Raw genomic sequence first — 13,779 nt, 5'->3', positions numbered from 1 at the left:
ACACAACATTGGTTCATAATCTGCAAGCGTATGGGAACAATATGCAGAAAACTGCGATTTTAGTGAAATTTTGGAATTCCAAGGGCTGTAACTTAGTCAAAAACCGGTGGAGCCAACCGAAACTCAAACTTGATTTGTAACTAATCATAATTGACTCGCATACAAAATATCAGCCCAATATCTGCAAGCGTATGGGGAAAAAATGCGGAAAATGGCGATTTTAGTGAAATTTCAAAGTCCAAGGGCCATTACTTGATAAAATATTGGTGGAGCGGAATGAAACTTACACTTGATTTGTAACTATTCATACTTGACCCACATACAAAATATCAGCCCAATATCTGCAAGCATATTGAAAAAAAGTGTAGAAAACTGATTTTGTTACAGTTGGACACACAGACGCACTGACGGACAGACTGATTACTATAGTGGCGGGGCCCTAATAAAACCTCTCTGATAACACCATTTCTAATTTCTGTGAAAGAGGCTCCAGTAGGAATTAGCAGATTTGCTATCAGAGGGATACTTTAATATAAAGAGAGGGACTTGTAGCAAATCTACCTTGAGGTCAAATGTAAAGGTAAAAGGCAACCAACTTTGGTACATGACATATTGTCTTACATGATCTTCCTACACACAAAATATCAAAAACCTAAAACATGAAAAAAAACTATGGGCCAGACAAGAAATTGGCTTACAAGTCCATTATTTGACCTTTGGTTCAAAGGTCAAGGTCACCAAGTTTGCCACAGGACACATCACCCTCATATGATCTATCTACATACCAAACAAAAGAGTCTGCCATAAGAAATAAAAAAAAACTTATACCCAAACAAGAAATGGGCTTTAAAAAATCGATTATTTGACCTTCAGATCAAAGGTCACAAACTTAGGTACGAGACACATCCTCTTTATATGATCTATTACATACCAAATATAAAAACCTATGTTAATATAACAAGAATAGGTATGATTAATATGTCAAAGAGACAACAACCCCACCAGTATCAAAAATGTCAGCCCAAGGCCAACCGTTGGTCTTCAATAAACAACAAAGAAATGCTCAACCACAAGTTGATAATAAATCGAAGTGCTGTTATTATATCACATTTTTATAGTAGCTTTTCACACAATGGAATTTTTGAAACAATTATTTTATCTAGATTTAATTTGTTAAAATATTCTAAAAAATTAAATTATTTCATCTAAATACAGTACTTACATGTAAATTTTTTATATCAACATACACACATTGTGCCATTACTACATTAAATATAAAATTTAAGCAGCAGTCCATGCAACGTGTGTCAGAACCCTGATCTTCTTAGAAAAAAAACATTCAATGTAAGGAAGGATGTATGGATGAACTTACAAAATTCAAAAGAAAACTATTTTGTTGGTATAAAACATAATAAAAGAGCTCATCATTTTATTCAATAACTATTTAGCTAAAAATGATAAATAGAGTCCATCAACTGATTTTTCTTTCTTTTCTATTATGAATGAAGCTTATACATATGTACAAGTATAACATATTGATGAATACATAGTACAGCATGGAAGGGATAAGCACCTCACAATTGGTCAATAAGTTATTTAACAACATTAATATGCTATCAATGTCATCCATCATCACTGTCACTTTTATTACAATCTGAATCATAACCTGATTTCTTAGCATTCACTTTCTCTATCTTTGACATCAACTCTGAAATTATAAAAAAAAAAAAAAAAAAAAAAAATCAAAAGTTTGTACATATTATGAAGATCATTACCCTGTCTTATTATCTGTTAAATTTTATTCATTCTATTTGAGCAACCAAAATATATTGGCAGTATATCAATATATTGTCACTGACAGCATATAATACTTCTAATTTCATTCCCTTAAATGAACTTCCTGTTTATTGAAACTTCACTATCAGGGGGGTCAATAGTGAGGAGGAAACTTCCTGTTTATTGAAACATCAGGGGCCAATAGTGGGGAGGAAACTTCTTGTTTATTGAAACATCACCATCAGGGGGCCAATAGTGGGGAAGAAACTTCCTGTTTATTGAAACATCAGGGGCCAATAGTGAGGAGGAAATTTCCTGCTCATTGAAACATCACTATCAAGGGGGCCAATAGTGGGGAAGAAACTTCCTGTTTATTGAAACATCACTATCAGGGGGCCAATAGTGAGGAGGAAACTTCCGGTTTATTGAAAGATCAGGGTACCAATGGTGAGGAAGAAACTCCCTGTTTATTGAAACATCAGGGGGCCAATGGTGGGGAGGAAACTTCCTGTTTATTGAAACATCACTATCAGGGGGGCAATAGTGAGGAGGGAATGTAGTATACATGTTATATAAAAATTAAACTTTATTAAAAAATTATTAGGATTTCAGTATAAAGACACTAACAGTAATTGATTAGAAATAAAAATGATATACAAATACAACATGAATAGGAAAAGAGCCTGGAGTTTTCCTGATTCTAAGCCTCATACATATATTATGTTTATTTCAAATAAACACTGTTATTGTCTATAAAACAACTAGTACTGGTCTTATTTCTCTGTGTTCAAACTTCTTCAGCTCTTTTAATTGTTTTTAACATTCATTTATACATGTAATTTAGTAGTTGTAATATATCTTCTGTACTTCATGAGTCGATTGCAGTAAAGGATACTGATGTATAATTAAAATCAATTAAGAATTACTGTGTTCTATTGTTGAACTTTATCTCATGAGTCATGTCTCAATAACTCAATATTGTCTTCGATATGTAAATCAGTATTTACTTTTTTAAATTATGTTGAATGATTATCATTTATCAACTCATCTGAACATCATATTGTACATTCATTCCGAAATAACTACTTTCAACATCAACATAAAGGCTAAGAGCTATAAAGGTGGTGTTTTCTGTCTGTTTTTGCCCCCCCCCCCCAAAAAAAAAAAGTTGTGATTGGGTACTTAATATTTCATTTTTTGTACATAGAATATAAATTGAACATTTCAAGTGGAAACAATATGTTGAGTATTTCTATAAAAACCAAGGATGTATATGCTACCAGTGCACCTGTTTCATGCTCCCAATGTTGTTATGACATTAAGGTTTTTCATGTTATTTATTTTTTTTGTGTTTTCCATTTGATATTAGTATTTTGCTCATTGATTTCATCACTATGGTCTTTGTTTTGTCCTTGCTTAATTTCACATTTAGAACACCAACCTTTCGCAGGATTAAACACTCCATTTGTCTGTTCATTACACACAAAACATCTCTTTGATTTCTTGTAATGAGACAAGGCACACTTCTCACAAAAATAATGATCACATCTGAGGATTAAAAAAAGACAATAAAATAAGACAAACATATAGATAGTTCACCCGTATTAATCCTATAATAAGCTTATTTTTTAACCTTTAAGGCCTAAATTGTTAGTTTTCCCTTCTTTCCAGAAAAAATGGCTCTACCCCCCTAAAAATTATTTTCATCTTTTTTTATTTTTTATAAAAAGTTATTTAACATCAATACTGCTGCCTTTAAATCCAAATTTGCGATTCTGAATCAATAAATAAAATATAAATTTGGGATTCCGAATCAATAAATAAAATATAAATTTGGGATTCTGAATCACAAAATGATATCCAAATTTGGGATTCTGAATTAAAAAAATAAAATAATTTCCCAACGTACCTACCCACTGTAAATGTTTAGTCATTATGAGTCGGGCAAACAAACATCAATTTAATTTACAGGTAAGCCTAATCGGAGTGCAAATATGAGCTTTAGGGTAGACATGTAGTCCAATGAAACTTTTCTTAATAGACCAAATGAAGTTTCATTTGCCCATACTTTATGGAAGTACAACCAAGGTTTAAAAAATCAATAACTGACATTTGACCTGGGTCTTTTGAGAGACATTTCTCATCTTTTTATGGATTCAAAAAATTTTGGAACAGCCTGACATTTAACAGACTTGTTTTTTTGTAACAGTAAAAATGAAGTTAATATTGTATGCCATGTGTGTATAAAATAAACAATAGAACTTTTAAACTTTTAAAACATATATTAAGTGTTGGGAAGAACTCAGTCAATATAGATCAGTATGTCACCTATCTGACTATAATTAAATATCATTGTCTTGAATGACTACCATTAGATCAGTATGTCACCTATCTGACTATAATTAAATATCAGTCTCTTGAATGACTACCATTAGATCAGTATGTCACCTATCTGACTATAATTAAATATCAGTCTCTTGAATGACTACCATTCGATCAGTATGTCACCCATCTGACCATAATTCAATATCAGTCTCTTGAATGACTACCATTCGATCAGTATGTCACCCATCTGACCATAATTCAATATCAGTCTCTTGAATGACTACCATTCGATCAGTATGTCACCCATCTGACCATAATTCAATATCAGTCTCTTGAATGACTACCATTAGATCAGTATGTCACCTATCTGACTATAATTAAATATCAGTGTCTTGAATGACCACCATTAGATCAGTATGTCACCTATCTGACTATAATTAAATATCAGTGTCTTGAATGACTACCATTAGATCAGTATGTCACCTATCTGACTATAATTAAATATCATTGTCTTGAATGACCACCATTTAATCTTTAAAAGTTATTACTCTACACAGAAAAAGTTCATTCTGCTAACTTTCTTAGGAATTGTGTATTTTGCTACACTATCTACTTCATTGTTATGGAATACAGTGAAACTTTTTAGTGGTTTGTGTACAGTACAAACTTATTCTCTAAAGTTTACCTACTTAGACTTTAAGACTGAAGGATTTCTTTGTTCAGTTCATACAGGTTCAAAATGACTGAACACTTATATGACTGGACATCAGAAGATTCTCCATTATCATTAGACAAGGTCTAATATCAGAGATACAACAAGACATTAAACTTACTTTGTCTTTATGGGGTTGGTAAAGAAATCTCTACATATGAAACATTTAAATGGAAAATCTTCTTCATCTGAACTGATTTCATAGTTTGTTTTATCTGAAAGTAAACAGGAATGTGACATCAGTTTCTAATACTGATATAGTCAATAAGTTAGTGATAGATGTTTGACAAGTTTGTTATTTAGATTATACTGGAAACATTAAAACTGGTCTATATTATTCCTCAAACATTTGTAAAAAATATTTTAAATATCTGACAGTCATTCCTATTTTAAAATGAAAATAAGTATTTGACAAACTTTTTAGTCATTTTTGATTAATTCAAATTTCCACTTACATTTCTATGAACAATTTCCCTGCAAAATTATCTCCACTTTGAAAGCAGTTTTTAAATAAATGTTTGTAGTTTTACCATCTGTAGTTTATTTCAAAACTTCTTACAAAAAGTTTAAAGATTAAATTGTTTACATCATATCAAACATTTTCTGCACATTGGAAATTCATATGTCTACATGTATATGAAGTAAAAAGATGATTGAGGTAGAAGTGCCATGTTATAAGCATGTTGAAACTTAAAAGAAATTCAGATGACAGCTTATCTGAAATTACTGGGCCAATACTATGTCCTAATGATGCCACTTCTCAGTTGTTTTTTACCAAACCAAGACATTGTTTTCGATGGACCCTTTCTTATTTATTCCACAGTACCTCTTTCTCCATATCTTCCCTCCTCCATTTCTCTCTCCAGCTGCCAGCCATGTTTATAATCACTTCTGTCATGCATAAATTTACAGCTATCTGAAATAGAAAATTACAACTCAGTCATCCCTCAAATTAAATACCAGTCATGCTTGGTAAACAACTTCTTCATATTACTTGGTCCAAGTACCTGAATAAATATATTAAAATAACATCTTTAGGTCTCAACAAGAACGATGATTAAAGAACCTTCCCCATGCATCCCTATGTTGGATACTCAAGTAAATTTGCTTGTAAGAGAAATACATGTAAAAGGACCCAGATAAAAAAGGAATTAGAAAAGATTGCAACAAAATAAAATTTAAAAAAGATTTTTGAAAATGATTTTTTCTTTATCTTCTAACTAAATTCTGCTCCTCAGAATGGTAGTTTCAAACTCCAGACTGATTTCTTTGAGTTTTAATTAATCTAAAGTAAATATAATTGAAGTGGAACAAAATGTACATTATACACTATATTATATTAATTTGAAAGACTGCACTTATCATACTTATTCACTCTCACTCCAACACTCTGTCATGCTCAAAAGACAACCATTCTATGATATATACATTTCAATTTACAATTTGAAATAAAAAAAGACAAAATACACTGTCTTGTATTTTAAAGTCTAATAAACACATTTTTACTTATCAAATATCTGATATATTTCTAATAGGGGCCCATATCTTCTCAAATTTATGCACAACATTTTTTTCTTGGCAATAAAATGTTCAATGTGATAGTTATGTCAAATTCTTTGCTTTAAGCCAACAATGTTAGGCAGTTTTTCTTCCAATTTGCATTTGAATATGTACTGTTTTCCAATAAATAACAAAAGATTTTATTTGATATCTGACTCAGGAACACCAAAAAAGAAAGTGATTTTTTTTCATAACAAAATCAGAATAATATTTTCTAAGAAAAATCTGAAAATTATATAAGACATTTGAAGTGACTAAGCAGTCAAAAAAAACAGATGTTCTATAGTCTCTATACTCTGGTTACAAAAAGAACACAAATTTGAATCTTTTATATGAATCTTGTACAAAAACATAATTGTAGGTACAGCTCGATGTAAAAACTTGTATTGGAAATTGGCAAGATAAGCATTACTACAACACTTCTTATTCAAAACAAAATATTTTTTCCAATCTGGAATTTCAGTATATAATTCACTTTCCCCTTTCAAAAATTTTTCATGGGGAAGATAGCATTGTAATTTCACTAAATGATGATAAATAAATCTAATACATTTATTATTTACAATTATTTAAAAAAATAAATCCTCAACAGTGTGTATCACTGTGTTGTCTACATTTTTTTTAATAAATTGTCTTAAATCAGTTGGAATACTTGATATGAAGGAGAAATATTTCACAAAGTTTTGTGTATGTACCTTGCATGTCAGTTCTGTAAAGGTGAGGAATTTTCCCCCACTATATCAAATACATCACTAAGATATTTGACATCTGAATCTTCCCACTTAATAAAGTAAGAAAAATCTTGTAAAGGCACAAAATTTTAAATATCTAAGCTTAAGCACTCATTAATATCTGTAAGTTTTTGTAATGATTTAGATAATGATACGGCACAAAACATATCTTTCCAAAACAGATTCTTAATATTTTTTTGTACTTCTAATAACTTCCCCTTTTGAAAAGAAAAGGCTCTCATGGTGAACTAATGTACCAAAAATCATGTCAATATCTGCAAGCGTTTAGAAAAAAATTCTGAAACACTGTTATTTCTGTGAATTTTGCTAAGTACAAGGCCCTTAATTTGGATAAAAATCATCGGAGAAGAACAAAAGTTAGACTTGACGTGTAACTTATCATGGTGAACTTATATACCAAAAATCATGTCAATATCTGCAAGAGTTTGAAAAGAAAGTAAAAAAAACTGATAACGGACTGAAGGATGGACAGGTAAAAAACGTTAATACTCTCCATAACTTTGTTGCGTGGGGTATAATTAGGAATGAGTAAAATCTGTAACATGTTGACACTTGTGTCTAGGTGTTTTCTGGGGCTAGAACAAACTGAACCATGCAATACTATTTCCTCATATTCAACATGGAATCTTTAACATTTTCAAATCAGGAAAGCTCTCTCTTTCTAACAACAACATTAAAATTCTGTGCAATATTACCTCCAAACCCACAGAATCCTGTTTCTTTATAATCTTTACAAATATCTGGTTGATAATCCCACCGCACTGTTGCCCTAAGATGAGCTGGAGCCCTCATTGGTCCTTTCCTATACAATATTAAACATACTCTAGTATCAAGATCTGATTGAGATTTACTGTATCATGTTGAAATCCCAACTGAGATTTACTGTATCATGTTGAAATTCCAATTGAGATTTACTGTATCATGTTGAAATCCCACAGACCTTTTTGTGTTAACTGTGGGATAGTCAGTGAACATACATAATTTTTACTTTTGTAAAGAAAAAGTTTGATCCCAAGCCCTACATCCTAGAAGTTTATGTTATACATGCTTGTTAACTACTGCACATATAACTGCAAAGTTTTATAATGTATTTACCTACAATAAACCTTTCCTATATACTATACACAGGTAAACCCTGAAAATAGAAACCTTCCTTAATGAAGAAGAAAACCCTGGATACTTCTATACATTGTTTACTAAAAATCCAAAAAATATTTGCTGAGTAAAGTACAAATTTCCTAAATTTTGCATCTCTTTCATCAAATGCTTTTTTATTACAAATAAAGTTTACCTACATGAAAATTTTCCTCTACAAATTTCATTTTATGTACTTGAAATGAATTATAAGCAAATTTGAATTATTACCCTAAACCACCTAATATCAAAATGTTATGATTATAGATACACCAACCTAACACTGCCACTAGAGGCATTGCCCTGAGCTGTATCTTTCTTCTCAATATAGGTAGCATAATTGTTCATACCTCGATATATCTTGTCATCTTCTTTACCCTTCAATTCCTTAATACATAATAAACATTAAAACATTACGAATATGTTAGTCTAACAGATAACTATACATAAAGGACATGCACATATGTGGATTACTAGGACACCTCTTCCAATTAAAAAGAGAAAAGTTTTTTATTGGATAAAATTTTGAATTTAATATACAATAAACTTCCTATTTATATTTGCCTTGGATATCAAAAATATATCAACTTATTGATAAATGGTACCCCAGCTTGGCTATCTATCTATTTAGTAGTTAGCATTGGAATTTTTGGGTTTTAAATGAAAACTTAACATATTATGGCATCTAGTGATTCATTATTTTGATCCTTTAATCTCAGTTTCCGCTACATTGATGACATATTATTGTTAGACAATTCTAGTTTCGGGGATTTGATACATCGCATCTACCCCAAAGAACTTGAGATAAAGGATACTACAGACACTTTGAAGCCAATTTCATATCTTGACCTACACTTAGAGATCGATGGTAAAGGAAAACTGTTGACAAAACTTCACGACAAATGTGATGACTTTTAATTCAGAATTGTCAACTTTCCTTTCATCTGTGGCAACATCCCTTCAGCACCTGCATATGGAGTTTTCATATCACAACTCATACGTTATGCCAGAGCTTGCCATAACTACGCAGACTTTTTGTATTGCACTAGAATACTTACAATTAGGCTTCTGGAACAAGGTTATGTTGCTACAAGATTGAAGTCATCACTACAAAAGTTTTATGGTCGTCATCATGAACTCGTGGATCATTACGGTGTATCCATCTACACCATGAAAACTGATTTGTTTGATGTGTCATAGTTTCCCTTTCCTCTTTCATCTACCTCGAACTTGACTTTTTACGAGCAAATCGGCGGGTGTTTCTAGAAAAGCAGAGATGCTTACCCCACTGGTGCACCTGGTCCATGCTCCCAGTTTTTAGTAGAGTCTGAGTTGCTCATTTACTTTTGTTACTTTGTTTGTCTGTTTCCCATGTCTGATCTTTGTTCCTGGATTATATTCTTTTGATTTCTGCTAGAATCTTGGTTCTCTTGATTACTCTTTGACCAAACCATGAACAACAACAAACATTTATTCCACATAATAAATGGTATTTAGTAAGTATTATTTAAAGCAAGTACATAATTACTCAGATCTCTTATGATTAACAGGGCCATGCCAACATTACCATCAGATTTATCCCGAACACTTACCTTATTTATCTGTTGAGATCTCTCAAAGATAGCCTGAGCATCCACATCCAAAGCTGTATCAATCTCTACTATTGCTGTAGCTCCCATATCATTAGGACCCTCACTTTTCTGGCAAAACAATAACCATCATTTCATACAAATAATTGATTTCAGAAATATTTACTATGATCTTATATGGATGAAGGTATTAAAATTAACCATGCACATGATTTCACTGAAGTTTTGAAAAGCATCTTTTAAAATGAAGTCTTAATACTGTTTATTACACATTAATCTTAACAAGATATTCTTATGTGATAAAGTACAAATTTAAAGAAAACAATCTATAAACTTCTACTACATGTCTCCGTAATAACAGGCATTGGAATTTAGGGTTGTCCTGTCTTCAAAAACAATGTAAGGTACATGTATCTGGTTGATAGTTATCCTGCCTTCAAAAACAATGTAAGGTACATGTATCTGGTTGATAGTTATTCTGTCTTCAAAAACAATGTAAGGTACATGTATCTGGTTGATAGTTATTCTGTCTTCAAAAACAATGTAAGGTACATGTATCTGGTTGATAGTTGTCCTGTCTTCAAAAACAATGTAAGGTATCTGGATGACTTGATTTCTCATAAAATATTGCATATTTTTCTATAGAAAACCATGTATAATATATACATATGTTCATATTCAAATGAATTATCTGATGAGTTTCTCACCAACAGTAAAGTTTAAAGTAAGATTTTAGACTGTACATATATCATACATCTTCCTATAAAGTATTATGGGCCTACTTTAGGTACACAGTAAACTGGTTGTGGTTGCTAATTACCCTGCAGCTACAACATTTTACTGTACATGTAAAGCAAGTTCTTTGTAAAACCCAGTTGGTTAAGTCTGAGGTTCATTGACTTTTTTGTAATGGGACAAGACATTTATTTATCAATCTATTTGGAATACCTGTCATGGGTGTAAAAATACTGTAATTGACAAATAAAATATAACTTACCCCAGTACGTGTAGATTTATAGCTAAGTGAGAATTTAGATGGTTCGTCATCTTGGTCACTATCACTGGAATAATTAACATTTTCCCTCACAATCTTCCTGGTCTGTAAGTATCAAAGGAAAAACTATTAGATATTATGTTTCATCCCACAGAAACACCTGAACATAATCTAGATCAACCATCAAACATTTTACCTACAAAATTGTACATTAGTGATCTCCGTTTACACGTGCCAACACTTCACACACCATATACACAATACATGCTAATGTATTTAGTTCATGAGTTATATTCAACAGTTCAGAAAATTTAACTTCTTGTACATGCTGAAAAAATTTTGTGAAGCACAATTTATGTTCAAAATTTTCCACATACAACCCACTTTCATACAGTGTCATTATACACATTTAGTAAGTACATTTTTTGTAAGCTTGCAGGGCATAATCTAGATAATGATGACAAGGAGAAGTTTTTGTAAATTATGTTTGAAAAATAACAATATTGACATTCATGTCTGTAATCTATTACAAAAACTTCTCCCTCTCAAAGACAAATGGGAGAAGTGAGCACAAACAAGGAGAAGTTTTTGCCCATTTCTCCCTCTAGATTAGGCCCTGGCTTGATGTACTCAGAAAAATTTTTACAGTTTAGTACATACAGATTGTTTTAGAGGGTTTGCATGCCTTTCTTTTCTTTCCTTCTTCACCACAATATTCCCATCATCATCACTGTTACTCCTTTTCTCTTCTGAAAAAAAAAAACAAAAAAAACACACATTTAAAGATCTGTTAAGTATAGTAGAAATGTTTTCAAATATATGTGCAAAAACAAAACAGACTTATTTCTTTTCTTCAAGACTTGATAATAGTTCCAGTTCTAAATTTAATAATTAACAAATTAACAAAAATAACCAATATAGTGCATACAAATACAACTGTACATGTATATCTATAAGGCACTGGTGAGGACTACATGATAATGTATCAAAAACAAAAAAAATTCTTGTTACATAGAAATATTTTAGTACCAGTATAATATGTTGGCACAGGATAATTAATTTCCATATAAAAATGTACATAAAAAATTAATGTAGCACTGTTGTTAAATAAACGATTATGCACAAAAAGCTACTGGAACCATGTGACTGGGACAAGGATAATGCCCATAGGTTAAGGTCATCACTCCAATATGACATCATGACATGGTAGAATAATATGGAGTATTCATTATGATATCATGACAGGATTGATCAATATGGAGTATTCATTATGATATCATGACATGATTGATCAATAGGAGTATTCATTATGATATCATGATATGATTGATCAATATGGAGTATTTGCTGATATCATGACATGATTTAGTGGAGTTTGCATTGTTCATTTTCTGTGTGTTCTGATTACTTGTAGTACTTTTGTGCTTTGTATTTTGGTCTTTGTATTTTGTCTTTTTTGGTGTTCCTGGCATTGTTTTATCCTCTCACTAATACCTTTCTTATTGCTACTTATTCAAAAATTATTTTTAACAATTAAAATACAATTTTTTAGGAACAATTTGTACAGTATTCTTAATCAGAATATACATTTAAAAAATGAATTTAAACTGACTATAACTGACTATTATGAACATTTGAAGCTTCTTCAATTAAATATGTAGAAATGTTTTTACAAATATCAAGTGCAGCCATCAAAACTATTTTAAATGTGTTGTACAGATCTGTTTGTCTAAAAGTTTAGATGAACACTATAATATGCATGCAGCTTTATGTGTATATGTAGCAGAGTAATTACTAGAAAATATGACAGTGTTTGTCATAAAGACCAATAATGTTATGTATCAGCCCTTCTTGACACCAAGTAGCCCTGGAATTCTCAGATCATTTTGGACAAAATCCTTAATTGTATTGACATTTACACCATCCAATTATCTATCATTTTCTTGCAGAGTTTTTTGTGCACGTCAATACTGTTTAATACAGTTCTTTCTTTTAATTTGAGCACTTATTGCCTTGTTTGCAGTTTTAAATATATGTATTTTAAAATCTTGAAACTATTGGATTTGAGCCATACTTCTTGTTAATGCATTTGTTTTGTATTTTTATGGATTCTTCATGAAAAAAAACTTTTAAAACATTACTTGCTAACAGATGGCACTGTGATCTTGCCAAGAGCCCAACTACAAGAACCTGCTGGTACAAGATGTAATTACAGAACTATTTTCTTCGAAACAGATTTTTTTAAAATTCTAATCAAAATAATACAACATTACTGTGAATTTTTGTTTACAGGATTCAATTAAAAGTATTTGATGGTGATACCTGTGTTTATTCATTAGATTCATCATTTGTCAAGTGATTGCTAAGCAGTAAATAGTGATACATTTGATTTTATTTGAAAAAAAATTGAGTTGAAGTGAGGCACCCATAAATCTGGAATCACCCTTTTCGTGGTTATCTACTAGAAGCAAGCCCCTGTGATCAAACAAATAAACATCGCTAAGTAATGAGCTTGCTAATTAATTTGATTTGAGAAAACCTCATATCCTAAACCCATCCTTTAAATATGTGTTATATAAATATACTATAATTACAAAAACGTAAATATCAAAATGTATTCTCTGATATTTATGCAGTCAGTGTAGTCCTATAACTGTTTAAGACTAAGAAGTGGAGAAATTTACAGAAGCAACAACAATGGATAAAGGTAATTTTCTATGTATCGTTTAGAAGAGCAGAAACAGGGTAATACAAATGAAAATAGTACAAACCATCTGAGTCCGATGTTTTCCGTTTCCTTGAAGCCTGGCCTTTCTTGCTTTTCTTGAAAAATACGCACGGTGGTCGTTCCTTCTTCTCCGTGTCAGACATCTTGCCAGGAATTCCGATTGTGAGAAGAGAACGACATTTTTATTGGTCATTACTTGAAAATCAACC

The 13,779-nt window shown here is 31.2% G+C and overlaps 1 protein-coding gene across 1 annotated transcript; it reads right to left on the bottom strand.

The window, feature by feature from the left end:
• Window positions 1–1,412: 1,412 nt before the first annotated feature.
• LOC148610899 (E3 ubiquitin-protein ligase RNF113A-like) lies at window positions 1,413–13,768 on the bottom strand. Its single transcript, XM_088590786.1, has 10 exons — window positions 13,614–13,768; window positions 11,503–11,591; window positions 10,846–10,947; window positions 9,852–9,959; window positions 8,537–8,646; window positions 7,821–7,927; window positions 5,640–5,729; window positions 4,935–5,028; window positions 3,218–3,324; window positions 1,413–1,708 (listed from the first exon to the last, which is right to left on the bottom strand). Exons 1-10 carry the CDS (start codon window positions 13,711–13,713, stop codon window positions 1,623–1,625), a joined length of 993 nt encoding a protein of 330 aa, XP_088446912.1. The 5' UTR covers window positions 13,714–13,768; the 3' UTR covers window positions 1,413–1,622.
• Window positions 13,769–13,779: the final 11 nt, after the last annotated feature.

Source organism: Perna viridis, chromosome 7, assembly GCF_037379345.1.
Source record: "Perna viridis isolate PV_CMFRI_1.1 ecotype Kerala chromosome 7, ASM3737934v1, whole genome shotgun sequence".
Lineage (NCBI taxonomy): Eukaryota > Metazoa > Mollusca > Bivalvia > Mytilida > Mytilidae > Perna > Perna viridis.
The sequence above is the reverse complement of the archived record's forward strand: the minus strand, read 5'-3'. Positions and strand labels throughout refer to the sequence as shown.

Excerpts from the sequence above, each read along its gene's own strand:
- LOC148610899 (XM_088590786.1), bottom strand. The coding sequence starts at position 13,713 with ATGTCTGACACGGAGAAGAAGGAACGACCACCGTGCGTATTTTTCAAG. Across the intron at positions 9,960-10,845 it reads ATAAATCTACACGTACTGGG|AAAAGTGAGGGTCCTAATGA; the intron begins GTAAGTTATATT and ends TTGTTTTGCCAG. Across the intron at positions 8,647-9,851 it reads GATCTCAACAGATAAATAAG|GAATTGAAGGGTAAAGAAGA; the intron begins GTAAGTGTTCGG and ends TTATGTATTAAG.